Source organism: Salminus brasiliensis, chromosome 6 (genome assembly GCF_030463535.1).
Source record: "Salminus brasiliensis chromosome 6, fSalBra1.hap2, whole genome shotgun sequence".
NCBI lineage: Eukaryota > Metazoa > Chordata > Actinopteri > Characiformes > Bryconidae > Salminus > Salminus brasiliensis.
Window position 1 is genome coordinate 7,658,882 of NC_132883.1, and position 27,892 is coordinate 7,686,773.

The following is a 27,892-nucleotide window of genomic DNA, read 5'->3' on the forward strand; positions in this document are numbered from 1 at the left end:
GAGCAGGGCTTTAGGCTTTGAGCTGATACACCAAACATATCATCATCCAATTATCCAATACAGTCATGTGAACAGATTACAGCATCTCATGCAAACTTTTTCTTTTTCTGTGTCTGTTGTTGCATATTCAAACATAAGGACATCTGATCTTGACAATATTGAGCGATGGAGGTAATATAGCTAAACACTAAAAACAGAGGTGTCTTCTAATATTTTAGATCACATCTATATCTCAATATTGTTCAAATTAAGATCAAATGTATGTATTTTTAAATATACGTAATGGAAAAAAAAGTATTGGGACACTGGGCCAGACAAGAAGGGATGAACATTCTCAGAGATGGAATCAAAAGCAAGATCGTTTATTAACAGCAAGTGCAGCAACTCAGGGCAAAACAGTGAACACAATAAAAATGGGGCAAACAAGACGGCAAACCAAACAAACCTGGGACTGGGAGGAGCAGGGAGCTGAACGAGAGAATAACGAGGGGGGTGAACTAAAGAGGGGACTAAACTGAAAGTTGCAAGCCTTACTTGGGCAACGAACTAAGAGCAATAACGAACTAAGTACAGAGCCGCACTCTGTATACAAACAGGGGTAGCTGGGGAACCAGCTGCCTGACTAGAAAACGAGGCCAACCAAACCTGAGTACGCAGAGAAAAGCCTAGAACTGGGGTCGCCTAGGAACCTGAGCAGGAAGCGAATGTACCTCGCTTGCCTCTAGAATCAGACTGTGAATTCTCCTGACTAAGAACGGAACTCACGCCAACACCGCGTGAGGAATCACGGCGCGTCAAGGAGATTCCTGGAGATTCAGTTCACGACAAGGAGTGGCTTCTTAAATGCTCCCAGTCCCAGGTGCAACACATGAACAGTGAATGAACACAAATGAACAGGAATCAACACAAACAACCAGGAAGTGAGGCGGAAGTCCTTATTTGGACCTGTGGGCAGGGCTTGTGAGGTTAGTGAGGTCAGGAGGTTGGACAATCACCACCAGACCTCATCCCCAACTCTCCAACTCATCCCAAAAGGATTTGAACCCCAATCTCCCACCAGGTAGACAGTGTTTCTCCAGAATGATGTATCTTCTGTCCGAGACGTTTGTCTTCCTAATGGCTTGTTCTCTGATTGTGTCCATCTATCCTGTTCCTGGCTATCAATTGGTTCTTGCGCACGTTCTGAATACGTCCAAAATAAGAGAGATCGGCTTCAGTTTGCTTATCTGGGCTTCGAATGAGAGCAGATTGTTCCAAATGCAGTTTGCTAGTTTATTAACCTGCTGTGTCATCTTGTGTATTCTCCATGCAGGATTTCCTGACAGATCTGATGATGTCAGAGGTGGATCGGTGTGGAGACAACGAGCACCTCATCTTCCGAGAGAACACATTGGCCACCAAAGCCATTGAGGAGTACCTCAAACTGGTGGGCCAGAAGTACCTTCAGGATGCACTGGGTAAGCCTTTGAGCACCTTGACTACTCCTCCACACTGCCAAACTAGAGAGATATTCAGCCTCCGCCTGTTTCCTCTAAGCATTAGGCCTACAGATGGAAAAATGTTCCAATGAACCAATTGTGAATGTATATTATGCCCTTCAAACCAGGCTAGTGTCATATGTCAGTAAAATCCAGAGTATAAAGAATCAATAATTCAATGTTTTTTTCTCTTTTTTGTTGTTTTTTCTCTTTTCTTTTGCTGTAAGTGCCTGTGTTCAAAGCTTTAGTTAATTATTAAAGAGATCAGTCAGTCCTTGAAGGTAGACTGGCCTGGTTGGTATTGCAACTCCAGGATGGTTGGAGAAGAAAAGAGAAATGAGCTGCATGGCCCTCGGCAATTTATCTCTCGCAAGAGCTTTTTTTTTTTTTTTTTTTTTTTTTTTTTTACATTTTACAGAGATATTCCTTCAAACACTCTCAGAATACGAAAACAAGCAAGCAACAAGACAAATCACAAAAAATGCAATTTCAAGGCATTTTAATGCACTTTCTTGAAAAAAATATGTAATAATAATAATATAGATTATATATAATATATATCTGACCCACCAGCTAATAGATGCCTGTGCTGACTAGGAGTGCCTTGGGAGGAAGTGCCATCAGTCTACCCCTGAGAGAGCAAGGCCAGTTGTGCTCTTTCGGACAAGCAACATGACCCAGGATTTAAACCTTCGGCAGTGTCTTTAGATTGTATTGAGATCTGTTTAAACCCCTTCCCACATTCATCTGCATCTGCAAACTTCTTCTTGAAGGCCTCAGAAAGCTCTTTGGATCTGGTCATGGTGAAAGCTACCATTCACTTCACCAATCAAGAGCAACCCAAAAAATCCTCTCTAACCATGTTCTGATCACCTGCAGCTAATGTGCTGCACCTGATTCTGGGACAGGAAGATCTTCAAAATCAGGAGTATTAAAAAAGGCTCACCATGCTTTTGTTGGAGTCTCTACTGTCCAGGGAAGGATTTTTCCTAGATTGCTGAGCATTGCCGTTAGGATATAAATGCATTCAGTGACAAGAGCATTAGTGAGGTCAGGATATTGGATGATCCCCACCCCACCTCCCCAACTCATCCCAAAAGTATTGGATGGAGAACCATCCATTATTCAACACAGTTCTTCCACTGCTCCACAGCTCAATGCTGGGGGGCTTTATACCCCTCTAGCCCACACCTGACATTAGGCACGGTGCCAATAGGTTCGTGTTTTCATATTCTGCTTGCAGTACTTCTCTACAGGGTCGAGGCAAGCTGTGTGTGACAAGATTTGCACATCTGTGTCAAGTAGCTGAATGCATTCATTAGAAGGGGTGTCCACAAACATTTGGACATTTCGTGCTGTGCGTGACTATGTGTGTGCGTTTCTTCCAGGTGAGTTCATCAAAGCATTGTATGAGTCAGATGAAAACTGTGAAGTGGATCCATCAAAGTGCTCCTCCAGTGACCTGTCCGAACACCAAGGCAACCTGAAGATGTGCTGTGAGCTCGCCTTCTGCAAGATCATCAACTCCTACTGGTAAAGCACCAGCTTCATGCTGCCGTTACTCTACACTCTTAATACTCTCACACTACAGTGCAGTGGTTGAGGTAGTGTAATCATTTTACTGTAATTAGAAGTCTACTGGTCCTACTGGTAGTAGATAGGAGCCTGTTAAACATTTTAAGCAAGCCCTATCCATACCTCTCCTCTTTGCCACACATACCTACAAATCATATTTCTTATTTTTGTCCAAACTTCTCTCCAATTTAGTCATTGCCAATTCCCACCCACCAGTTAGGACCACCACTGATGCCACTGCATCTTTTTAAATGGCTGATCACTTAAAAAGATCAAAAGTCCATATTTTTGAATACACTTAATGGACAATAGTATTGGGACACTTGTTTCTTCCAAAATCAAGGCTATTAAAAAAGAGCTTATCCTGCTTTTGTTGGAGTAACTGGCTTTCTACTAGATTCTGGAGCATTGCTTTGAGGATTTGATTATGGCAAAATGTATTAGTGAGGTCAGGAGGGTGGACAGTCACCACCACACCTTGAATGTGACATTGATAGAAGGAGAACCCTGACTGCCAGTTCTGTTGTGTCAGCTGACAGATGCCTATGTTGGCTAGCCATTCTACCCACCCAAAGAGAGTGAAGTTGATTATGCTGTCTTTCCACAGATAGATGTGGTTGTCAGACTGCCAATGTTAGACTTTTGTGCCACTCAGGAGTCCAATAATATTTTAATATTATAATAGTGAACATACTAAAATAGACCCCACCCTACATCTTTAATTTTGTGTTTCTATTCAGAAAGATTAGCATAGTGAAGTGATTTGGATACAGGCAGTACAGTCTCTAAAGACTCTTGCTGTGGAACGTTTGTTCTCTCAGGGCATATATGTGCCCTTCACAAGACTTCACAACTTTCGAAAGGTTCAGACTCATTTCCTAGTTGATGGTTAATTGAACAATTTGTGTGTCCGAATATTCCTGTGCCTGACTAGTTAATGGTCAGCCCTGGGCTGTGCATACACTATCCATTTTGTGAAGTTTTTAGACACCTGAAATCCAGATATTAAAAGAGTATTTGTTGTAGTAATAGCCGCTACTCTTTTAGTGAGCTTTCCATTAGATGTTAGGGTGTTGCTGTAAGGATTTGATTGTATTCAGCCATGAATGAGATCAAATATTTGGGGTGGATGATCTGTTCAGGATCACAAACTCCACTCCAACTCATTCCAGAAGTCCTGAATGGAGCTCCATCACTCCAAGAAGCACAATGTCACTGCTCCACTGCAAGGTGCTGAAGGTTTAAATCCTTTAAGCCAATGCTTGGTATTGGGCATGATGACCTTAAGCTTGGGTGTGGCTGCTCCAGAGCATCCCACACTGTAGGCAATGCTTTTCTATGGAGATTATACATGGTGTGTGTGTGTGTGTTGAATACCAACAGTACACCTTAAAATAGCTGGACTCATAATTAGAACTTGGTGTCTGCACATGTATTTGGACCTATAAGCCTAGTCAGAGATTGTATTTTCTTTTTCATGGAGAATTTTCTAAATTCTCAGCATTTCCAAATGCTGAATATTTCAGCATTCCTGTGTCCTTTTTTGTAGGTGAAAATGTTGAAAATGTAGAATGTTTTACTGTTTATCTGCATGAAAGTATGCAAATTCGGTGGCTGAGGTGAGAGAGTGTGGGTGGCAGGTACATATTAGACCAGTAGAGATAAGCTTTAGGGGTTTCTTAGCAGAGTCTGTCACGTCTTTGCTGGTTGAATTTGGATTCAGAGGCCGCATGCTAAGTGCAGCCGTGAAAGAACGGTCAGAAGTAGTGGAAAATCTAGTCACTGGTTATGGATAAGAAGGGCTGAGGCTATGTGGGAAAGGGCGGTGTGTTCAGGTGTAGCGTAGTGGGTGATGTAGGCTGTTTTGGGGTTTTTGCATGTGTTGATACAGTGTTGTTGAGGTTGTGTGTAAAATCCACATGGACTGGTGGCACTGGACATGCATCAACAGTGTCAGTGGGGCTGGGTACAGCCTTAGTCACCAGGGAGGCCAGTGTGGTTCAGCGTGGGTCTAAGGTTGGTTAGTAGTTCTGTGAAGTTCTGTGAAAAGAGCTTGGAGCTTGGAGGGGAGTGGTTCTGGGACACCAGACCTCACTGTTGAGCCGTAAGGAGGCCTTTCAGAGGTTTAATTCAGTGAAACACTGACAGCAATGGTGCCTACCTGAAGACCCTTGTAAAGAGCTTGTAATGTAGTGGGTGAATAGACTATAAGGTATTAGGTGCAGAATTCTCCTGTGGTATTTCACTCTGTTTACATCTATCTTGCTTTCAATTGCCAATTTAATGAAGTAATGCTGAAAGCTCCTGTATCCACATAATTGCCACCACCTGCTACTCAACCTAACCAACCAACATCTGTATCTGAAGTGCCCAGTAGTTGGGCTAAACAGGCAAGCAGGCAGGCAATATGGAACGAATACAAAAAAATCAAATGAAAAACAGGAAGCTGTTAGAAACATGCCTGGCAGTGGCAGCTGGTGAAAGCATAAAGGATAAATGGTGCCCTGCTGGACACCGGTCTCAACAGCGTGGGCCACAATGCAGAGGAGAATAATGCTTTATTTAGACCCTCCAGGACACTGCAGGAGAGAAGGAGTCATTTTGTCTTGCTTACTGTAGAATATATGTGCGTGCTTAGAGGTCCTGCACCATTAAAAACAGTTCTTTAGAGCAAAGCCTTAGAAGAGCCACATTTTATGTCCTAAGAACCTTTCAGTGGCTTGCAGCTTTTTCCAATCCACATGGGATGTGAGTGTAAAGAACCCCTTTAAAGGGCTCCCCTGTTTGAGCAGGGAAATCATCTACTGTGCTGGACACCAGCCCTGCCGGACCAGAACTGAAAAACCCTGGTAACGAAGCTGTACATTGGTTCCTTAAATTGTTCGGTTCTGTACTAACTGACATGTCCATCCTCCACCCACCACAAATGCCTGCCCAGAACCATGGGCAATGTTCTATAAAGCTTGTTCAAGGAACAACTTGATGGCTGGTGCATGGATAGGTCTGTTGGTGTGAAAGATTGCTGGATAGGTTCTTCATATTCACATGCCTCAGTCAGTGATTTTTCCCCAAACTGTACATTTTCATAAGATGTTCCTGGGGAAGTTAGACATGCTGTACAAAAGAGGAACGTTAAAAGAAAAAAAAAAGAAAAAAAGCAAGACTTTCCAAAACTGGAGCTCAAACATACCAAGAACATGGGACCTGTAACCAGGGCTGGCCCAAGCCTTTATGGGGCCCTAAGCAGATTTTCATTTGGGGCCCCCCATTCCACCACCTCAGCATCAGATGCTTCATCATTTCTCAGGGAGAGAGATATTGTGAGCCCGGGCCTTTATCGACCACCCAAGTGGCGCTTATTTGCATTTGCCCAACAGTGGCAACAGACAACAGCAGAAATTGATTAAGCTAGTATTGGTGTCTCAACTATGAAAGGAAATTAATATAAAAATAGCTTTTACATTTTGTTTTATTATTCAATGTTATTTTTAAAATAAATATTTTTCATCATGATATTTTGCTGCTCTTGGGGGCCCCCTGGTGGTGTTGGGGCTCTAAGTGGCCGCATAATTTGAGCATGCCTTGGGCTGGCTCTGCCTGTAACAACTGTGCAAGACCAGGTAGACCACCCAAACTGAAAATTAAGCTTTACTTTTGTTTCAGTTCTGAAGCATCTGCAGGTGATTCTGTCCATTCTCGCACTGTGAGAGGACCACTGAACACTGTGGGTCTGAAAGTATGTAGAGCTGACCAGGGAGCTCTTAAGCAATAAGACGAGATGGACAATTGCAAATCAAACTGCAGAAGCTGCTGATGGCCTTAGAACAGTGGATTGAGCAATCCAGACCTCAGTGTCGTTGACTGTGTTGGGATGATTTGAATGGTGAGAAGCAGAAAGTGCTTCAATGGCAAATGTCCCTGCAGAGAAACTGACAGTCTCCTGAAAAGAATGGAAGCTGTAATGAAGGGGAAGGGTGAAACCCACTAAATGCTCAAACGTCTGATCGTAGATTTCGTCCCGCCGCTTGGACTGGAAATGAAGTAATGAATGTAGGAGTCTTTATTTTTAAGCATGTTGCTAAAACACTCCTGCTAGAGGCAAAAGTGGACTGAAAACCCTCTGTCTCGCCTGAGTTGGAAACTGTAGCTTCAGTCATCACACACGGCTCTCTGCCAAAATCATGCTGAGTAAAGAAATTAGTCCTTCATTCCGTTGCCCAACGTGAGACATTCCATCAGGGAATTCAATTTCCCGTGCCTTTGGGGAGGATCTTAATTTAAAGCTCAATCCCACCTCAGATAAGGAATCAATTCCTAACTGGGGCACCACACTTTCCCTTTTTTTACTTTCTTAAAAACAGCCCGAGACAGCAGATTAGGCCTGATTAGAAGCCTCAGCAGGGGGGCTGTGTCTTAACCACGCTGATGTGAAGAGGGAAGCAGGGCCAGATGAAGGGAGGGTAATGAAAGTGTTTAGGGAGTGTGTGTGTCATCCTACATTTTTAACACTACGTTAAACAGGTGTAGTGGTATGAACGTTTCACCCTTTGGTTTGATGACAGAACTGATGGAAATCCAGTGCTCTGTGTCTCTGTTTTTTTTTTATAAACTGTGCACTTCAGACTTGTCCTGATATTTTTATTAGCGAAGGGGATTTGACCTTGTGATGCTCCACCTGCAAATGTGTTCCTTTAAACTCTTAAAGCTTCTATATGGGCACACCCTTCAAATCCTTGCCCTCAAACAATGTTGCTTCCATAGCAGTTACCAAATAATTTACAGTCGTTGCTAAATAATGTATAGTAGTTACTGAATATTTAGTAATTATTGTAAAATTTGTAGATGCTAAATAATTTGTAGAAGTTACTGAATAATTGGTGGTTCAGGTTAGACTTGGTAAATATTTTGAGAGAAATTGTAGCTCTTTTTTTTTTTTTTTTGCCAAAGATGTTTGCATTACCTTAATTTGCAGTTATTATAAAAAAGGTGTTTATTTTACATGCATGTAAAAGATAGCACTGTTGTTTGTAATTCAAGGAATAATAATAATAATACAAATACATATAGTACTGGTAGCAGCTCAATAGTTCCAATATTAAAAATAATAAATATATTTTAATACTATACTATATGTATATATATATATTTTATGCTGTATTATTATAATATAACAGCAACAGAGGAAAATAAAGTGAAATGTTACATTTAAGTTAATATTATTAATTAGTACACAAGAAAGAACTTTATTTTAAAAATACATTAAAATATATATGTTAGATATGTCTTTTTTATGTGTGCACTTAGTTTGAATGTCTTGAATTAAAAATATCAGATAATATTAACAGGTTTAAAAGAAAAGGTTGATATATCTTTACTAAAGCTCCAATTATAACCTGTAATTTTCTGAGCTACAGTTTCTCATTAGGTTAAATGAGATTTCTGCAAACATCAGGTAAAATGTAGCAAATGTAAATATAAAGAATGTATTTGTGGACGGAGCTTTGTTTAATCACTTTAACCCAAGCTGAACTGAACTGAGCCGTAATGATGTGACCTTGTCTCTCACCATGGTCTGCAGTGTGTTCCCTCGCGAGCTGAAGGAGGTGTTTGCCTCGTGGCGGCAGGAGTGCGGTAACCGAGGACGTCCAGACATCAGTGAGCGTCTCATCAGCGCATCCCTCTTCCTGCGCTTCCTATGTCCCGCCATTATGTCCCCCTCGCTCTTCGACCTCATGCAGGAGTACCCGGACGACCGCACTGCCCGCACGCTCACACTCATTGCCAAGGTCACGCAGAACCTCGCCAACTTCACCAAGTGAGTGATCTGCTCCAGATGTGTGTGTGTTGTGACTTACAGTCCTGGCACAGAATGTGGGACAATAGCTAATCTTGCTCAGAAGAGCAGTGGAACTGTGGCTGTGTGCTTAGCTTGCACTGTGTGTGCCGTGTGTAGGTTTGGCAGTAAGGAGGAGTACATGTCCTTCATGAATCAGTTCCTGGAGCACGAATGGACCAACATGCAGCGCTTTCTGCTCGAGATCTCCAACCCGGAGACCATCTCCAACACGGCTGGCTTCGAGGGCTACATCGACCTTGGCCGAGAATTATCCACCCTCCACTCCTTGCTCTCAGAGGCTGTCACTCAGCTCGACCAGGTGAGAACATTATGACCAGCTACCTAATAGTGAAAATAACCGCCTTGCTTGGATGACACAAGCGAGGCGTCGTGGCATGATGGAAGGTGGTCATTATAGAGGTTAACTGGTCCACAGTGGTGCGTTGATTGTCCAGTACCACCTGCTGGAGCCATTGTTCCCCTCTGACATCAGTGGCCTGTGGGGCACCGCTGTTATACTGTTGGAAGGCACTCAATGTGCAAGAAGTCTACTACTGCAGCTCTAGAATATCCCACAAAGTTAGTGATTTCTGAGATGCTGCCACTCTTTACCCACTGTCACAGTCATATCAGGATATTATCACCACCCCTGGTTTGGAATGAGCTCGGCACAGGACGTCACAGATGCCATGTGATGGGGTTTACTGCGCGTTTAAAGTAACAAGCACACCGGTCAGTTGCAGCACAGTGCAAAGCAATCAGCATGGGCAAAGGATGTGACTTGACTGATGTCCAAAAGGGCTTCATGATAGGGTACCGGGTGAAGGGTGGTAGCATCTTGGAAATCACAAAGTTCGTGGGATGTTCTAGAGCCGCCGTCTCACTATTAGGTTGGTGGTCAGACCTTCAGTTTAGTCTGATTAAGTCTGAAGTCCATGATCAGAAAACCAGCTGACAGTCTATATATATATATATATATATATATATATATATATATATATATATATATATATATATTGTGTGTTGTATAAAAAAACGTGTGCCTGTAAAACGTCCTGCTACTCCTCGCTACTTAATTAGTCCACACTGCAAATTAAGAAATTGATTTGACCTGCAGCACAATAGTGTCCATGCCCCTAATTCCTCAGTTGTCTCCTTTGCTTTGTCTTTCAAGCAACTATTGACTCCTCTTCTCTTTAGTTTAAATCACTTAATTTAAGCCTCACAGAAGAACTTTATCACAACACACAGCTTATATATATTATATATTATATATATATTATTTCAGAGGAAGGCATTTTGGTGTTAATTAATGCTTAGCGCATTAGCATTTGTTTACGTCCCGACGGGCCGATCTCACACTGCTGTTAGTGGCTGCTATCAGGATCTTGCTGTGTTGGTTAACAGCCTGTTCCTCACCGTTCCCCTGCTGTTCTGCTTCAGAGCACGGCCTCTAAGCTGGGCCCACTGGTGCGGATCCTGAGGGACGTGAACGTGGCCCTGACTAACCCTACTGGGGCTCCGGTGGCATCCCCCGCAGAGAGGGTGGGATCACCCAGTCTGCCCGGCTGCAGCGTCTCTACCGGCCTGCAGAAACTCGTCATGGACACTGAGCTCACTGGGTAAGACTGAACATACAGGCTTTGTTAAAAAACACTGGTTTGTTAATACACATCTTTGTAATCCACATTACTGTCTACTGCAAGTAGTTCTGCACTCTGTATCTGTACTGAAGTGGAGTTGGAGGCTTGGACCTAAACAGTAGGTGGCAATAGGTTGCAAATAAATAATATATGTACATATATATATATATATAATTTGATCTATAATATATAATATATATATTATAACTTATATCTATTATAACTATATAAGTCAAATTTCTGTAAAAAGCAAAGTTCAATCAATCGGTGGCCAATGCATTCAAAAACTGTCAGTCAATAGAAGATTTAGATCTTTAGGTCTTGAGGTGTTTTTCCAAATGTATGGACACATATATTCCCATACAAAAGCCCTGTTCTTCAGTAAAAGTACAAATACTCTAATAAATATACTAATAAATGTTGGTAAGTCCTGGTAAAATATACTTATGTAAAAGTCCCCGCCTATATTTCTGCTTTAGAAATGTTCAATTACAGCAACCAGAGTCTGCTTGAAGAGAAACCCAGTTCACCGATTACATTAGGATTGGTGCTCTGGACCACTTCCAGGCATGAAAATAAATTTCACAGTTGACCAAACCCACCGTACTCTCAGAGCAAGTGGACCCGGGTGCGGAGAACGCAGTGTAGCAGTAAATGCAGCGGTCAATCAAGACGCAGGCAATTCTGAGCTACTTGGCTGCAGCTAATAATGCTATAGGACTTGGACTGAGTGCGTGGGTTATGAGAGGGTAGAAGTAGTGTGTACTGCAGAGTGTGAAATGAAGGAGATCATGTTTTTCAAAGCTGTTTTGCAAACTGCATTATGGAAATCAAGCCACATTCAGAGAACAGTGGTAACAACGAATTAAAACTTTTATTATTTAATTAGAACTTTATATGATGCTATAAAAGATCTTTATTATCATGGCAGCCTCCAAGCGAGCGCTTTTGAAAGCATTACAGAGCTTCATTAAAGCTACTCATTGTTTTCTGTGAGCAGCTGATATTGTCTCTTTGCCCCGCTGGAGCGATTAGTCTGCACATTCTGCACTTCTGCATTTCCTGGCTCAGTAACCCTGTTGCTGGAAAGCTGGAAGCAGTTGAAAGTTAGAGCACCTTGCTGTTCAGCGGAGACACTGACAGTACCAGTGTCATTTTCAGCTGCTTGCGCAGAAAGCAAGTGTTCACCTCGAGCTGGATGTTGTTTTTTCTTGCGCATCAGTATCCAGTTTACTGATCTCTGCCAATGTTGATATGTTTCACTTGACAACTTGACAACATCTAGGTTTACATTAACAGTGTTTGTATTATAACTGTATTCTCATCAGCATGCGCATGCATTAGTCACGCTCATTAATGCCAGTTATGAATTATACATTCATTTACATGATCTGACATATTAAGCCTTATATGGACAAAAGTATTTGGACACATTCATTGTTTCTTCTGAAATCACAGATATTAAAAAGAGTTGATCCTGCTTTTGTTGGCGTAACTGTCTCTTCTGTCCAGGGAAGAAGGCTTCCTACTAGATATTAAGGCATTGCTGTGAGGATTTGATTGCATTCAGCAATGAGAGTGACAGTGAAGCCAGGATGTTAAATGATCACCACCTGGCCTCATCCCCAGCTCCCCAACTCATCCCAAAAGTATTGGATGGAGCACCATCCGTCACAGTTCCACTTCTCCACAGCTCAATGCTGGGGGCCTTATTCCCCTCTAGCCCAAAGCTGGCATTAGGCAGCATAGTGCCAACAGGTTCATGTTCTTCTGCCCCAGAGAGTCCTATTCTACTGGAAGTACTTTTTTATTGGTACTGGATAAGCTGTGTGTGTGTGTGTGTGCATTTGCACATCTGGGTCAGCAATGGGTGCCAATTAAAGTAGCCAAATGCATTCATTAGAAGGGGTGCCCACAAACAACCAAGAGCCATTTGAGCCTCAAGTATTGCTAAGCTTGACCCACCAACCTTTAAGATGCATGGAAGACAAGCATCCAGGCTTTTTTCTGTCCTGGCAGCGAAGTGGTGGGACGAATTTCCCCCGGGTGCCTGAACGAATGAGTCGCTTGATGTCTTCAAATGTAGTCTGAAGACCCTTCTCTTCCTTAGAGTACTTGGGCGAAGTGTAGTGCCGAGTTTCGTGGTCTTCATATTGACTTCATACTGGTATCTAAGCTTAGAGGTATCTTTTGGTTCTAGTCTATACCAACTAGCTAAGGGTGTTTTCTGAGTAAACAGTGAAGCACATTTGTAAGTCGCTCTGGAGAATCGCATCTGCTAAATGCCTTCAGAGGAAATGTAAATGTAATTGCTTGAATTGTATTGCAGTTTTGGATTCAAAGGTTTGGATGTTTGCTTAAAATTCTAGGTGTAAATGAATGAACTCCTTTTAATGCACTGTTACCATTCAGTCGCTTGATTTGTTCATTTGCTTTCACTGCCATTTCAACTAAGATGTCCAAACTTTTGCATACAGGTGTAAACAGATCAATTCAAGAGTTTTCTAAATAAAATAATATTCCCAAAACTAACATTTTTAAATGAGGTTAATTCGTTATATTAAACAAGTTCCATTTTTTATATCTCCTCTACCAAGTGGTTTTTAAGAAGCTAACAGTTGCTCAGCATGTGCAGCACATTCAGCAAAAATAGCGTCTTCAGGACTGTTAGAAAAGCATCCCAGGAGATTCCATGTGAAGCTGCTTGAAAGAATGCCAAGTATGCCGAAAATGCCAAGCTGTATCAAGGCTGGGGAGGGTCTAAAACCGAAGTCACGAAAATAGAGGAAAGTTCTGATGTGTTGTTATTCAGTGATCACTTTAGAGATACCTGTGTGTTTACATGTATAATAAAAATAAGGATGTATGTGTAGTGCATGTAATACTAATTATATACTCTGAATGGACAAAAGTATTGGGACACCATTCATTGTTTCTTCCCATATCGAGGCTATTAAAAAAGAGCTTATCCTGCTTTTTTCAGAGTTGCTGTTTCTACTGTTCAGGGAAGTAGGTTTTTTTTAGAAGAGCATTGATGTGAGGATTGTTAGTGTGTTAGTAGAAGTGTTAGTGTGTTAGTGAGGTCAGGAAGTTGGATGATCACCCCCCCACCTCATCCCCAACTCATCCCAAAAGTATTGGATGGAGCACTAACCATTTAGTTCTTCCACTGTTCCACAGCTCAGTGCTGGGGGGCTTTTTACCCCTCCAGCCTATGCCTGGTCTTAGACATGGTGTCAATACGTTCATGTTTATCTGCTCCAGAGAGTCTTGTTCTATTGGCAATACTTCTCTACAGGCTAGACTAGCTGTGTGTGATTTAAAAAAGTTTAGAATCCATGTTTACAACAATTCATTTTAAATTATCTCTTTTTACCTTCATCTGGGATATACAGGTTGGTGGATTTCACCAGGCTGCCCTCTCCGACCCCCGAAAACAAGGACCTGTTCTTTGTTACGAGAAATTCGGTCATCCAACCCTCGCCTGCCCGCAGCTCCAGCTATTCCGAGGCCAACGAGCCAGATGTGCAGCTCCCCAATGGCAGCAAGAGCCTGTCCATGGTGGACCTGCAGGACAGCCGGAGCCTGGAGAGCAGCGGCCCCTGCACCTCGTCCAGCGACCCCGCCAATGACGGCCAGGGCAGCGGGGCATGGAATGCCCGTACCCTCAAAGGCAACTTAGCCGCAGGACCCACTCTGCGTAAAACAGTTCAAACACCCACCACCCCAAGCACGGAGACTGCCCCTGGACGGCCCCAGCTGCTGGCCCCCCTCTCCTTCCAGAACCCGGTGTACCAGATGGCGGCCGGTCTGCCTGTGTCGCCCCGAGGGGGCGGAGCAGCTGATTCGGGCTCAGAGTGCCACAGCTCCATCAGCTCCCAGGGCAATGTGGAGGACACGGTACCTACGGGAACCAAGCACACATTTATTACCCAAGGTGGCACAGGCGCTGCAGCTGGAGGAGGAGGAGGGGGCAGTGGCAGTGACGAGTTTGTAAGGCGCTCAGGGGAGTTCACACGAAGGCAGCTATCGCTCACAGAGACTCAGCACCAGTCCAATGTCCCGAGGCAGAACAGCGCCGGCCCCCAGAGGAGGATAGACCAGCCTCCTCCACCTACCGTTACCCGAGGTCGCACCCCTCCCAGCATGCTCAACACCGCCCCCTACCCACGGCCCTCTAGTGGCAGCATGATGTCGTCGTCGCCCGACTGGCCCAGCAGCAGCGCCCGGCTCAGACAGCAGTCCTCCTCCTCTAAAGGGGATAGCCCAGAGACTAAACAGCGCACCCTGCACAAACAGGTCAGTACAGCCTGGTTTTAGGTTTTAGTTGAGATCTTGGGAGCTAGTCTGAGGAACAAAGCTTGGTTCCAGATTTCTCCTGGACGTCCTCCAGTCCACCCAGCACAGCGTGAATTTGTGTGGATCAGTTCCATCAGCAGCAGCAGCTCACCTGATTTACCTTCATTAAGCACTGATTTACCAAACCAGGTGTTGGAGGATCACTATAAATAATACTAGACTCCCATGAGGAGAACTTTGGAGATTCAATGAACACAGTGATGGAAAACCACCACGACTTTCTGTAGGAATTTTTTTAGCTACCTACTCCCCAGATAAGCAGCTTTTTGCTAGTTCAGACCTGATGCCTTCAGCTTACAATGATTTAAAAGAAGACTGTAAGTGAGGGGGAGGATGGAATTCAGAGGAATTTAGGGCTGGAGGTCGGATGGCTTCTGCTTTGTGGTAGAAAGCCAGTCCCCTTCTGATATGTGGGGCCTTTCAAGAAAGATTCAAGGGGAAAAAGATTAAAAGGGAGGTGAGGGAGTGTTGGAGGGTTGCGCAGACTTGAACAAGGTAGAGATGGATTTTATGGGACGTTAGATTAGGGAGGAGGATCTTCAGGCATTGTTCTCCTCCCAAAATGAATTATTTCAACTCCACTTAATTTACATTCTCAGAGGTGCCTAAAACTGAAGCACTGTACTGTATGTAGTGATCAGATATCAAGGCTTAAAACAGTATAATATGACAAGAAATAACTGAATAATTGGTGCATTGATTATCATTTATTAACCTTTTTATGTTTTTATGTTTCTCCTTATTTTGTTACATTTCTAAAACTTCTCTAACTACACAAACTACACTATTTGTCTTTTATTTATATTATTGATATTCCTACAGAGCGTTGGAGAAAATGTCTCCATACTGTATTCTTGTGTTGTCCTTTTCTTGCTTTTGCACGTGTTTTGGATAATCAGTGGCTCTATTTGACAACATACAACACAGTGCTTAATTGGTAACTCAACATTGCAGTAACTCTGGAGTTCATAAGCCTGTTTGCTCGCTGGTGGAACCACACAAGGCTCGTCAGCTCATTTCAGAGTAGCATTTGTCTCACAGTTGGACGAAGAGGGGGGAGTGGAGCAGACAGGCTGAATTAATAGCTGGAGCAGAGACACTTGGGTAGTGATTAAATGACTGCACAGATTGTCCAAACTTTTCGTCTCAAGTCTGGCGAAATGAATCTTCATTAAAAATTGATCAAGCATTTCCCAGCCGGCCTGAAGTGTTGTTGTCACCTTGAGAAGTTTTAATGCAACATCTACCCCCTTTTCGGCCCTCTGAACGCGAGCGTACGCCGCGACACATTTGCGTGCCTGAGCGGAAAGCCAAATCTTTCAAGTAAACAAACAAACAAAATGTTAATCAAACAAGCAGTCCAGATGCGATGCAATTAGGATGATTAGCTTTAAAAGATCCGCGGTTTACCTTGCAGAGTTTGCCTTTCCGTGTCCTGAGAGAGCAATGGAGCACTGGAGAATAGTAAATAGGCAAAGTCTAATGCAAAGTGTTGTTCTTCCGGTGATATTTGTATCCCAAAAAAAGCTGCCTATCTTCTTGATATTCTCACTATTGGCCTTCAAATGGTCCGCTGTTTATTGTTTGCTCAAGTAGCTAACACTGTGTATTCATGGATGTGTGTGTGTGCCTGTGTGTGTGTTTTATCTGGGTTTTAACCAGGCCCCATCTCCAGTGAATCCCGGTGCTCTGGACCGCACTGCTGCCTGGTTGCTAAATATGAATGTGCAGTATCTGGAGCAGGAGGGAATTGACCCAGATTCCAGACACAGGGAGGACCTCCCAAACAAGGACGAGCTCACACAGACTGAAAAGGTAAAACTCACGGCACTTATGTAAGTAAAACACCACAATGGCTTAGGGGGCCAAGCACTGGCGCAGCATAAAATATGCAGTTGTCTTACTTGGTATGCAGTTGGTTTCTATTTATGCACAAAGTGGCCACGCAAGAGGATTTCCAGAGAAAGGGGTGGTACGGCATTCTGCTGTTTTGTTAATTTAACCATTGCTTATCTTCTGGCTTAGAGACTAGCATGCTAATTAAGTGTGATTTGAATTCCCTTTGTCAGTATGTGTTCAAATGTGGTGCAACAGTGCATCAGTGTGTATTGGTTTTATTGTAAAAACAACACTAAGCATCAGTGAGGCTCAGGAAAATGAGTATGAGCATTGACAGTTTATTAGAAACACTTTCCTGCCTTTTACCAGCACGCATTGGCCATGTAGACCTACCATAAAAGTGCCTCAGCGGTTAGAGCGCGGGGATATCGACAACAGGGTTGTGGGTTCGATTCCCGGGCTTGGCAAGCTGCCACTGTTGGGCCCTTGAGCAAGGCCCTTTACCCTTTCTGCTCCCCGGGCGCTGGAGTTGGCTGCCCACCGCTCTGGGTTTGTGTGTGTGTGTTCACTTTACTTTACTTTACTTTACTTTTACGGCATTTAGCTGACGCTCTTATCCAGAGCGACTTACAAGGTGACTTGTATTACACAGGTGGGCCAATGTAGTGTTAGGAGTCTTGCCCAGGGACTCTTATTGGTGTAGCGCAGCATACGGTCACCCAGACTGGGAATCGAACCCTGGTCTCCCACATGGTGTAATAACTCACTGGCAGCTAGTGGTTTTATCTGTTGCGCCACACCAACCACAGATACCACTACCACTACCACAGATGGGTTAAATGTACAGTGGCACATCTGTACAGTGACAAATACATGCACCTTTACATGTCAATGTCACTGCTATATCTAGAGTGATCCAGCAGAGGATGATTAGCACCATCATTCCAGAGAACACTGCTCCACAGCTCAAGGCTAGGGGGCTTTAAACCACTCCTGGCATTAGGCATGGTGCCTATATGGTGTTCTATTGGTAACTGGTAATTGGTTCTATTGGTAATGCTTCTCTACAGGGTGTGTGTGTGTGTGTGTGTGTGTGTGTGCATTTGCACATCTGTGTGTGCAATGGGTGCAACATTCGGACATATAGCATATCTATAGTCTCGCCTACATGGTGTTTCTAATAGGTTGGGCAGAGAGCTTATAGAGAGCAGGAGGTTGATGGACGAGGTGCTGAAGGCACTATACAGAATACAGAAAGACAGGAGATGGAGTGGAATTCTGATTCCCCCAGAGTGATCGTTTAGGTTGGAAAGGAGGGCCGACTGGGCTTGAATTGCTGAGCTGAAGAAGAGAAATACAGCGGTAGCAAGAGAAAGAAAAGCGAGAGAGGGCGGCCTTGTTAGAGTGGCTGCAGTGGGTGGATTGCTATGCCATCCTGTTCTTTAATGAATGATGAACCCAACACAGTGCTCTTAACCGGCACACCCGTGGGCTTGGAATGCACCATGGGAATGGGATGAACCTACAGACTTTGATAGCACCATATTACCTCCACTGTGCTCTACAGGGAAATGCTTTTACATGTATACTACGCGGTGGGGACACCCTTCCTTCTTTTGAAGTTTTCTGACTAATGTTGGTTTTCCACTGTTATGTTTCAGTCAGGTACAAAAAAGGGAAAACCTTCAAAGGTTTTGTTAATGTAAAACAGCTATTTCCTGACGCTTTGACTATACGCAGCTTCAGCGTCTTCCTTTTGGATTAAACAGCAGGTTTCGCCTAAATAATGCTTTGACAGCTTTCTTTTCCAAAGCATTGTTAAAAGCACATACTGAAACTCTTTGGGTCCAAAGGTGGTGAGTGCTGTAGAGTGCCAACATCACCACAGGGGTATGAGATCTGTGTAGCAATCTGTGAAGCAACCTGTTTAGTGTGTGCACCAGGTAAGTTTGTCAGCTCTGCAGAGTCATTTGCACCAAGGCCACTTTCTTTCACCAAGGTCAGGAGTATCTACACTCCTGTGTAAATAAAGGTGCTCCCACAGGTGCTTAGGGGGCCGTAGTGGCCAAAAGGTTAGAGAACTAGGCGTGGGACCGGAAGGTTGCTGGTCTAATCCTCAGGACTGTCACCCATGGCAGGGGCACTGAGGTGGCTGCCCACTGCTCTGGGTTTATATTCTCCCTGCCCCACATGTGGTCATAACTGTTGTCCATAACCTATGTAAAGGTTTATAGGTTATATAGAAGTGTTTAATGACCATGCACCTTTTATGGGTAAATATGCCAGTGGGAGATAGCTCCAGGCCTTAGATCAAGTGTTCACCTTGTATCTCCTAGGTGGTCATATTCTCTCTCTCTCTCTCTCCTGCTTCCTGCAGTATCAGCAGGAGATTGCCATGCTGCAGGAACGTCTGCGTCTGTCTGCGAAGAAGCTGGAGGAGTATGAGGTGCGTCTGCAGGGTCAGGACGAGCAGACGCAGAAGATGCTGCTGGAGTACCAAGCCCGTCTGGAGGACACGGAGGAGCGTCTGCGCAGGCAGCAGGAGGACAAAGAGATGCAGATGAAGAGCATCATCACCAGGTGATGGTTGTTTGAGTACAGCAAATCTTAGCATGATGGTCCAGAGATGTCAAAATCATGTTGTACTCAGTGCAAAACACTTGAATACTGTACTGAGAGTTGCAGGTCTAGCAGAAACCAGTAGAAACCTACCTTGTACCTACACTCATGGGCCATTTTATTAGAAATACCTACAATATGGCTGCACTTGTAAGTTAGCAGTTGCTGACTGTAACCTACCCTTTTCCTTTAAGTGGAAAAGAAGCTCCCACAGAACACTAGTGATCAAACATACTATGGCAGTGGCATGTTAGTGTGTGTTGTATGGTTCTTTACACACATCGGCCAAGTATCTCCAGCCGGCTGGACAGTAATGTAGCGAGTGTAGATAGTGTTTAAAAACCCAGCAATGGTGTTCTGAGAAGGTTGATAGAATGGCCTATTGATTAAGTATAAGGTACAAGACAGTACTTTGGTTTGTGATGATTGAATCCTGGGTAGTGCTGCTTTGCCATTAGATGCCGGAGCCAGAGTGAGCACAATTGGCTATACTCTCTATCCTCATCTCTCCCAAAGACGCTGGCAAAGGAGTCTGTTGGCTTATGTATCAGGCTTTCCTCAGAGCGTGTTGGCTGCCTAGTTATGTTGTATTGGTGGTACTGGTAGCTGTTCAGAAAGAGGCAGGGTCTGACTTCACATGCTTTGGAGGAGGCATGTGCTTGTCCTCATTCTCTTAGTTTCAAGTGCATTGCAAGTGATAGGGGGGAATCCTAGTGAGTGGGTGGGTGGGTTAATTGGCTCAGCTAAAACTAGAACTAGCTCAAAAATAACATAAATAACACCAGAAGCGATATCACAGAAGAACCAAAAAAGAGACCAAAAAAGAGACTGTAAGTGTAAAGAGGAAGGAGATTTTCTCTTTACACTGTTCTGTACACCACTAAAGATGGTTCTTCTATGGCATTGCCCAAAGAACCCTTTGTAGCACCTTTATTTTAAAGAGTCTATTAAACTGTATCTTCATCTATTAATAAGCTGAAAATCAAAACATCAACTGCACAGGGCCAGCAAAGAGCAAAATCCCTGCGAATAAAGTTGCTTACCACTTTAATCTTCACAGAACCACTACCCAGCAGCTCAATGAATTAAACAATAGCTTCTATTCCTCAAAAGATCAAATTACTGTACTTACAAGCTGGGGTTCGCCTAGGGCTTCAGCTCTACACAAGACATTGCTATTTTATGCACAATGTAGACCAGTGCCATTATGGATGTCGCAGTCTAATTAAAACTTCTCCTATTAAAGTTTGATCAGTGAAGGATGTTCTACAGTCGTGACTTTTTATTCAGTGCTCTGGCTCTGGTTTTGTCCTTCAGTAAGTCTTTTATTTTGGTCTGCCGCAGGTTGATGTCGGTTGAGGAGGAGCTGAAGAAAGACCACGCAGATATGCAGGCTATCGTCGACTCTAAACAGAAAATCATCGAAGCCCAGGTAAACACGAGATACACATCAGCCCCGGCTTCGTTCTCCAGAGCTCGGCCAGCCTTGCTTTAGTTTCTACCTGGACACAGAAGCTGTGTTTTATTGCCAGTGAGAAATCACTGTTATTAGACAACAACACCCCCCGGTGTATGAAGTGAAATCACCCTGAGGAGAGGCACGTCCCTTTATGACTTATGAAAAGATGATACAGCAGTTTTCAGGCTAAGTGAGTTTAATGGTTTATTGTGTCCTTACATTTTTGCCGCTTAATGGAGTTTGAATATATGATATATTCCATTTGCGTCGAGCACAATTACAGTATTTAATTCCTTTGTTATCAGCCTTAAGGATATTGCTGTGCCTTAAGGATAAAGCGTCATGTAGCTATTTGGGGCTTTGTGTGCTTTGCCTGTTGAGTTATGATTATTGCTTATTTATCACAGGCAATATCTCACTTACCAATGCCTTCATCTTTTGTAAGCCAGGCCTGTCAACAATACATGTAATACATTCAATAATTACTTCAGTTATTTAGCATCTTTATCTGCTTCTGCCTGGTCAAGGTTGTGGTAGGTCCAAAGCCTGTCCGGAGTTATTGCCTGGTGCAAGGCAGGAATGCATGTGATACATACAGTACTTTCAGGACTTTAAGACACATGATTAAAAATATACTCTGATTACCCACCTTCAACTGCAGAGTCTAATAAACTGATAGAAATATGGGTAATCGACCAGTCCATGCCCTACTAAACAGTGTGCCTGAGGTTGGACAAGCTTTACAGAAGTATCATTAATTTGCACATCAACTACATTTTGTACAAACCCAAAGTGACTGAACTGGCTGATTGGCGGTTTTACATCCTTGCAGTCACTGCTAAAACAAAACGGCGAGCAACTGCATTGACCAGCAGAACCAACAGAACACCAGCTAATGCCAGCAAATTGTCACACAAAAACCTTAAATAATTTTTAATTTGAATCTAGCGGTTGTTATTTATACTGTATCAAAAGTTCATGATGAATTATCCATTAGAAAAAATCTTGGAATATTTATTTCTTCACTTCTTCTTACATTGAAAGGTGACATTTTGGAGATGAGGCTTATTCCACTGAAATTGACAATTTGATTTGATATTCTGATCAAAAATCAGCAAAAAATAAAATTTGATGTGTTTTGAACACAGATATTCTGGTCAATCAGCGCCAAACCAGCATAAACCAGCATTTGCTGTGTTTTTAAAATGGATATGCTGGTCAACCAGTGACAGACCAGTATAAACCTCCGCAAACCATTTAGGCCAGCTGGTCTTTGTCTTTGTATAGCAGCTAAAACTTGGTACTGACATGAAATAATGTTCCATAAAAGAGACATGAATGCACACCCACAGCTTGTCTAGTCCCTGTAGAGAAATTCTGTCTATAGAATAGGACTCTCTGGAGCATATAAACCTGAACATATTGGCACCATGCTGCCTAATGCCAGGTGTGGGCAAAAGGGTGTATAAAGAACTGTGTTCTCTGGAATGATGGATGGTGCTCCATCCAGTACTTTTGGCATGAATTGGGGATGAGGTGGGGATGAGGTGGGGTGGTGATCATCATCCAACATCCTGACCTCACTAACACTCTCAAATTCTCACAGCAATGCTCCAAATCTAATACCTTTGAGTTTAAGTGTCCCAATACTTTTGCTCATGCAGCCTATCACGTTTCCACAACAAAAGGTAACAACCATTAGGTCTCTGACATCCTTTTTCTCTGTCCTTCTCTCGCTTTCTCTCTTCAGGAGAAGCGCATAGCGTCTCTGGATGCAGCAAACGCTCGGCTGATGAGCGCGCTGTCACAGCTGAAGGAGCGCTACAGCATGCAGACCCGCAACGGCATCTCCCCCACCAACCCCAGCAAGCTGCAGATCACAGAGAACGGCGAGTTCCGCAACAGCAGCAACTGCTAGCAAGGCCGCAACACCCCACGAGGGACAAGGGCTATGGGTAAAACCACCAGTGGAAAACAATCACTCACTCTGGACTTTGACAGTTACAAAAAAAAACACAAACAAAAAAAAGTCAATACTCGTTCTTGAAGCTGTTAGTAAGAGTCGTTCTTATTAAGTGTGAAATGTAAAATCTGATGTAAATGGCTATAGATTTCATAATCGCTTTGACAGATACCTTTGATCCTGGTCTTACGGCTGTTAGTCGATACGATGGATAATTCAGCGACGTGCTGATAGGCTGAAAACTAGGCTCATGAAGTTTAGCTGTCGTGTCAATGGTATCGCGTTTTTAAGTAGACACGACGTCTCTCGTACGGTTTGTAGAGTTGTGTCCATTTTTAGATGAGCAAGCCGAGCGAAGGAGTCAAATCGGATGGACCCGGATGCGTGCATTCAAAGGCCTCCCCTCCCAGTCACTGAACACTGGCAGTTCTGCTCCTGAAGTGTTCCTAAACAGATGTGCATATTTGCTTTTTCATTTCCCATTTAACATTTACTAGTTAGCAGCATGTTATGAATACAAATGTACATTGTTATTTGTTAACACACTTTTTTCTAAGAGTGTTCTTGATTTTGCATATTTTCTGGTGGGTCAGATTCACGGAAGGCGAGCTGTTCCTTTTTTGATACATTTGTACATTTTTCCTGTATACATTTTCTTTCTTGCCTTTTTCCGTTTTTGCATGTCTCCAACCAGAGCTAGCAGTAGCACAAACCCCCTCTCTTTGTTACAAAACTGCTCGTGGTGAGGAGAGACCTTTTAACTCCACGTTTGCATTGGTTGCATACTTTTGTATGTGCGTACATATTCGTCTAGAGGTGGTTCGCCTCGTTGATGTACATAAAACATCTGTCCTTTCTTTTTTGATTTTGAAAAAGTTGTGTCTTGAGAGAGGAGAGGTAAAAACGGAGGGTTTTTGGGTTGTTGTTTTTTTTGTACAGTGTATATTAATCCTATTTGCCGTGTTCAGTTATAACGCAGTGCTGTATTAGAAGTCTAAACTGTTGAGCTATAAATTCAGGTGCTGCTTCTAGGCACGACAGCGCTCACTGCACACCCCCGAACCTTCTGCAGGTTCCTCTCCTCCATGATCCAACTCTCCAGCTGTGCTGTGGCGTGGGTAGATAAACGCTTAACGATGCTGCTTGTTGTTCTCGTGTGGGGCAGAAAAACAAAACGAAAAAAAAAAAGAAACACTAAAACTCATCGGCGTCTGGCTCTATGCACTTTCTAGCAGTAGAATGCACTCCTTAACCAAAACCTGCATATATGGACTCATAATAAAGGCTATCCACACACACAGAGACATATTAAACATGTACAGAGTTCTGTCCTATAGAGCATAGTGTGGACGCCAGGAGGCTGAAGGTACAGGTACAGGTTGCATTCTTCACTTTTCCTCCATAGCACCTGTTCTCAGGGCAGCCACAGCAGCCATCACAGCATGACACTATAACATGCTCTTCATGCTCCGCCCAGGTGTTGCGAAGTTGGACAAGCTTGGAAGAACGGTGGCAGAAACCTTTTCAATCTAATGAGAAACTGTAGCGCACAACCTTTACAGATTCGGTCAGAATGTGTGACGTGTTTTACACTGGATCCAAACACAAAACAAGCTCAGTTTAAAACGCTATTCTGTGAATCTGGTAGCCTATATGTCTATAGGTAATAGGTAAAGCTAGGCAGGTTAGGAAATTACACATCAGCCCGTTTCTAGCTTTATTATTATGTTGTATGCAAAAAATAAACAAACAAACAAAAAACAGGCACTACTTTATAGTATTTATCAGGAAATAGTTTCATAAATGCTAAGGTAAGCATAAATAAATAATTACCTTTATGAAATAATAAGAAATAAATGTATAAGAAATAAAGTTATATATATATATAAATGTAAAAAACAAGCTGTATATATTTTAGATGTATAGAGGGTTGCTGTAGCTCAATTTTTACACTTGCATTTTTCACTTTTTTGACATATTGTGAATCTGGCTGTTGTTCTTTAAATCGTGTCAGGATTTAATGATGGATGGATCAATAGAAATGCTCCAAAATTCGTAACTTTGAATGAAAGTCATTTTGTGGCCTTTTTATTGCTCCAATCAGCAATTCAGCTATATAAAGAACAAGAAGATTCCAATCATGTCAAAAAGTGACAAACTTTTAAAAAGTGCAAAAATGTAGATTTTCTTTTCATGTCTCATGTTGATCCGTCGCTATCAGAACAAGCTCTGTTCTGTTTTTTTTTTTTTGTTTTTTTTTTACATAATCAGAAAAACTCCCAAAAAAACAGTCCAACAATACATGGATTAAAAACTACATATATTTACTTCTTTCACATTTTTATTTACTTTTTTTATATATAAAAAGTGTTTTATTTAATTTAAAGTCATTGGTACCATTGAAGATAGTTTGGGTGTTGTTTTCTATCATACACTCAGCCCTTCCTGCTCTATAACACACAGCAGCATTTGTTAGTAATAATGCTTTTAAAACCTTGCATCTCCATTTTTGTTGTTTTTGGCTTTTTTTTACATATTGTGAATCTGGCAGTTGTTCTATGCATCATTTCATGATGAATGGACCAATAGAAATGCTCCAAAGGAACAAAACCTTTTTACATTGATTTCTAATGAAAGTTTATAAAATGAAAGTTTATAAAATAATTTTTCTAAAGTTATTATTCTGGAGATGATACCAGGTTTTTGAGGGACAGCAAAGAAATCGAATCCGTCTAATATGATCATTTTTAAAACCTAACAAAATCTAGGTTGTGCGCTACAGTAATTCACTCGTCATGTTGATTTTTTTAGGTTTTCTTTAGTCTGTAAAGCTTGTCCAACCCAGCAACCGTTCCTATGACAGAACACATTTGTGGGCGGAGCGCAGATAGATCATTTCAGCAGGTCCGTCAATCCTGCTGAGAAACGCTCCTTCCTCTCCGGAGATGCACAGTAAGACTTTGCGAGCATTAATAAATAATCTCCTGTTGCGTTGCCGTTTTAAGCTGAAGTGAACGGAGGCTTCTGTCAGGGTTTCATAGAGGAGGGTTTAAAGACTGGCAGTTCAGTTATGCTATTTTTAACAGTCAACTGTGGAACGGAGAAAATGATAACGAGGGGAAATAAGCTGTGTAAGCTGTGTGTATGAGTGTGTGTGTGTGTGTGTGTGTGTGTGTGTGTGTTTGGTTTGGGTGAAATCCTCTCGTGTCTCTGTCCTTTGGATTTGTTTGGATTTGTTTTTGTTCCCAGGCTGTAATTGTCATTTTAATTTATGTCTTAAATTATGTCCAGATGGTTTATTTATTTCAGTGTGTGTTTCGTTCACCTTCCCCCGAGAGTGAGAGTGGTCGGTTGGACGTTAAAAAAAGTGCAGAGAAGGATTCTCAGTATTGCAGGACTCAAACTGGTGTTCTGATCAAAGTGGTCTTAATGTGCTCCTTCCGTTGACCTCTAAATCACTGAGCTCTGATATTTTGTTTACAGAGAATATGAACTGTGTGATATATAAAGCTATAAAACACGATGCACACGATGCTTCCTCTGTCCTGTTTAACCGCTCAAGGCAATAGTACTGCACACATACACACTCACACACACACACAGGCCATAAAGCTCCAGGATTGCAGTCATACACTTCTGACACTTTGCCCACTTGAGGAGCGCAGCTCTGCTGTGTTCGGTTCCATGACCCTAGGTGAGGCACCAACCACCTTCTTCTTCTGTTCCCCCTCTTTTGGCATGCAAAAAAAAAAATAGAGAAAAGCTCAGCGTTGTTTTCTAACATCACACGAATCCTCCTTTTGTATGTATGTTTAAGAGTAAAGTTTGCAAGTTCGCTTCATGTAAATACATCAAGGAAAAAAATACATACCAATATATGGAGAGTCATTTGTGTTAAAGAGAATGTTCTGTGCAATTAATGTACAATTGCCACTAGAATTATTAAAGTTTTATTTAGCTATTTCAAGCTTCTGTCATTGGTGTTTGTTAGATCACACTACAGTACAATTCAATATTCATACAGTGTTTTAAAAAAGTAACGGTTTATGTAGCTTAAAGCGAAATGTATTAGCAATTAAAGGTGGCCTAGAATGTCAAACTGCATTCACGTCAGCCAGGTGAGGTCGAGGGTGGATACATTAGGCAGCAAGTGAACAGTCAGCTCTTGAAGGTGATAAAGGTGTTAAAAGCAGGAAAGACAGGCAAACATAAAAGACTCTCTAGGAAAAACCAAGTTGTGATGGCTAGACGACAGGGTCAGAGCATCTCCAAACAGCCTGCAGGTCTTGTGGGAATTTTTTTTGATATTGCAGTGGTCAGTACCTGCCAAAAGTCATCCAAGAAAGGACAGCCAGTGAACTGACCACAGAGTAACAGGCAGCTCAGGCTCACTGATGCTCATTGAGGCCTCGCCTCATGACGTCCAGGACTTGCTAAAGGTCTTGGTGCCAGAGACGACGGTCTTGTGGGGCCCATGCCACAACGGGTCAGAGCTGGTTTGGCAGCACGAGGGGGACCCAGTCAATATTAGGGGCTAGGTGGGCCCCAGGTGGAGCTAATGTTACGACTGATCTTGTGTTTCAAGTATTGAGCGTTCGGTACGTGGAAATGACAAACCGTGGACCTCAGTCACTGTTGTTCCTCCGGCAGAAGAAAATCAAGTTAATCAGAGCTGTAAAACAGTTCAGCTGGTTTTTATTTGCACCAACAAACCTTTACACACACCCAGTGCACTAGCGAAAGCCTTTTATAAGCTAAACACTAAGGCTAGCAGGCTGGGAGAGCCACCACTCTGCTCCACTCCGGCCTGTTGGCCTTACCAGGGCTGGGTGGAGCAAGCAGAGGCTGCTGAGGATATAAACACAACAGCCAGCCAGGGAAGCTGATAAAGCAAGCAACTACTAGGCTAAAAGCTACCAGGCCCTACTACAATCTGTTTAGCTAGCACTAGCTTGCCGCACACCGTGCTGGCGGGTCCCTGAGAGGCATTAGAAAGGCCAGCAACACTATGCGGTGTGTGTGATACTAGCTAGCTAATGTTCTCATAAATATTTACAAAAAGATCTTGTAATAGTGTTAAACGCTAGGCTAGGCTAGGATAAGCTAGGATAAGCTAGGCCA

General features: G+C 42.9%; 1 protein-coding gene across 5 annotated transcripts in view; it reads left to right on the forward strand.

The window, feature by feature from the left end:
- The window catches only part of dab2ipa (DAB2 interacting protein a), a 152,515-nt gene extending 125,783 nt beyond the window's left edge, over window positions 1-26,732 (forward strand). For all 5 annotated transcript variants that reach the window (XM_072681478.1, XM_072681480.1, XM_072681481.1 and 2 more), the window contains 10 exons: window positions 1,313-1,457; window positions 2,867-3,011; window positions 8,632-8,868; window positions 9,007-9,208; window positions 10,333-10,511; window positions 13,928-14,831; window positions 16,554-16,706; window positions 19,108-19,310; window positions 20,694-20,781; window positions 22,559-26,732. In XM_072681478.1, the coding sequence (XP_072537579.1) occupies window positions 1,313-1,457; window positions 2,867-3,011; window positions 8,632-8,868; window positions 9,007-9,208; window positions 10,333-10,511; window positions 13,928-14,831; window positions 16,554-16,706; window positions 19,108-19,310; window positions 20,694-20,781; window positions 22,559-22,726 (2,424 nt within the window). In that variant the 3' untranslated portion in view covers window positions 22,727-26,732. The remainder of the gene's footprint in view (window positions 1-1,312; window positions 1,458-2,866; window positions 3,012-8,631; window positions 8,869-9,006; window positions 9,209-10,332; window positions 10,512-13,927; window positions 14,832-16,553; window positions 16,707-19,107; window positions 19,311-20,693; window positions 20,782-22,558) is intronic.
- Window positions 26,733-27,892: the final 1,160 nt, after the last annotated feature.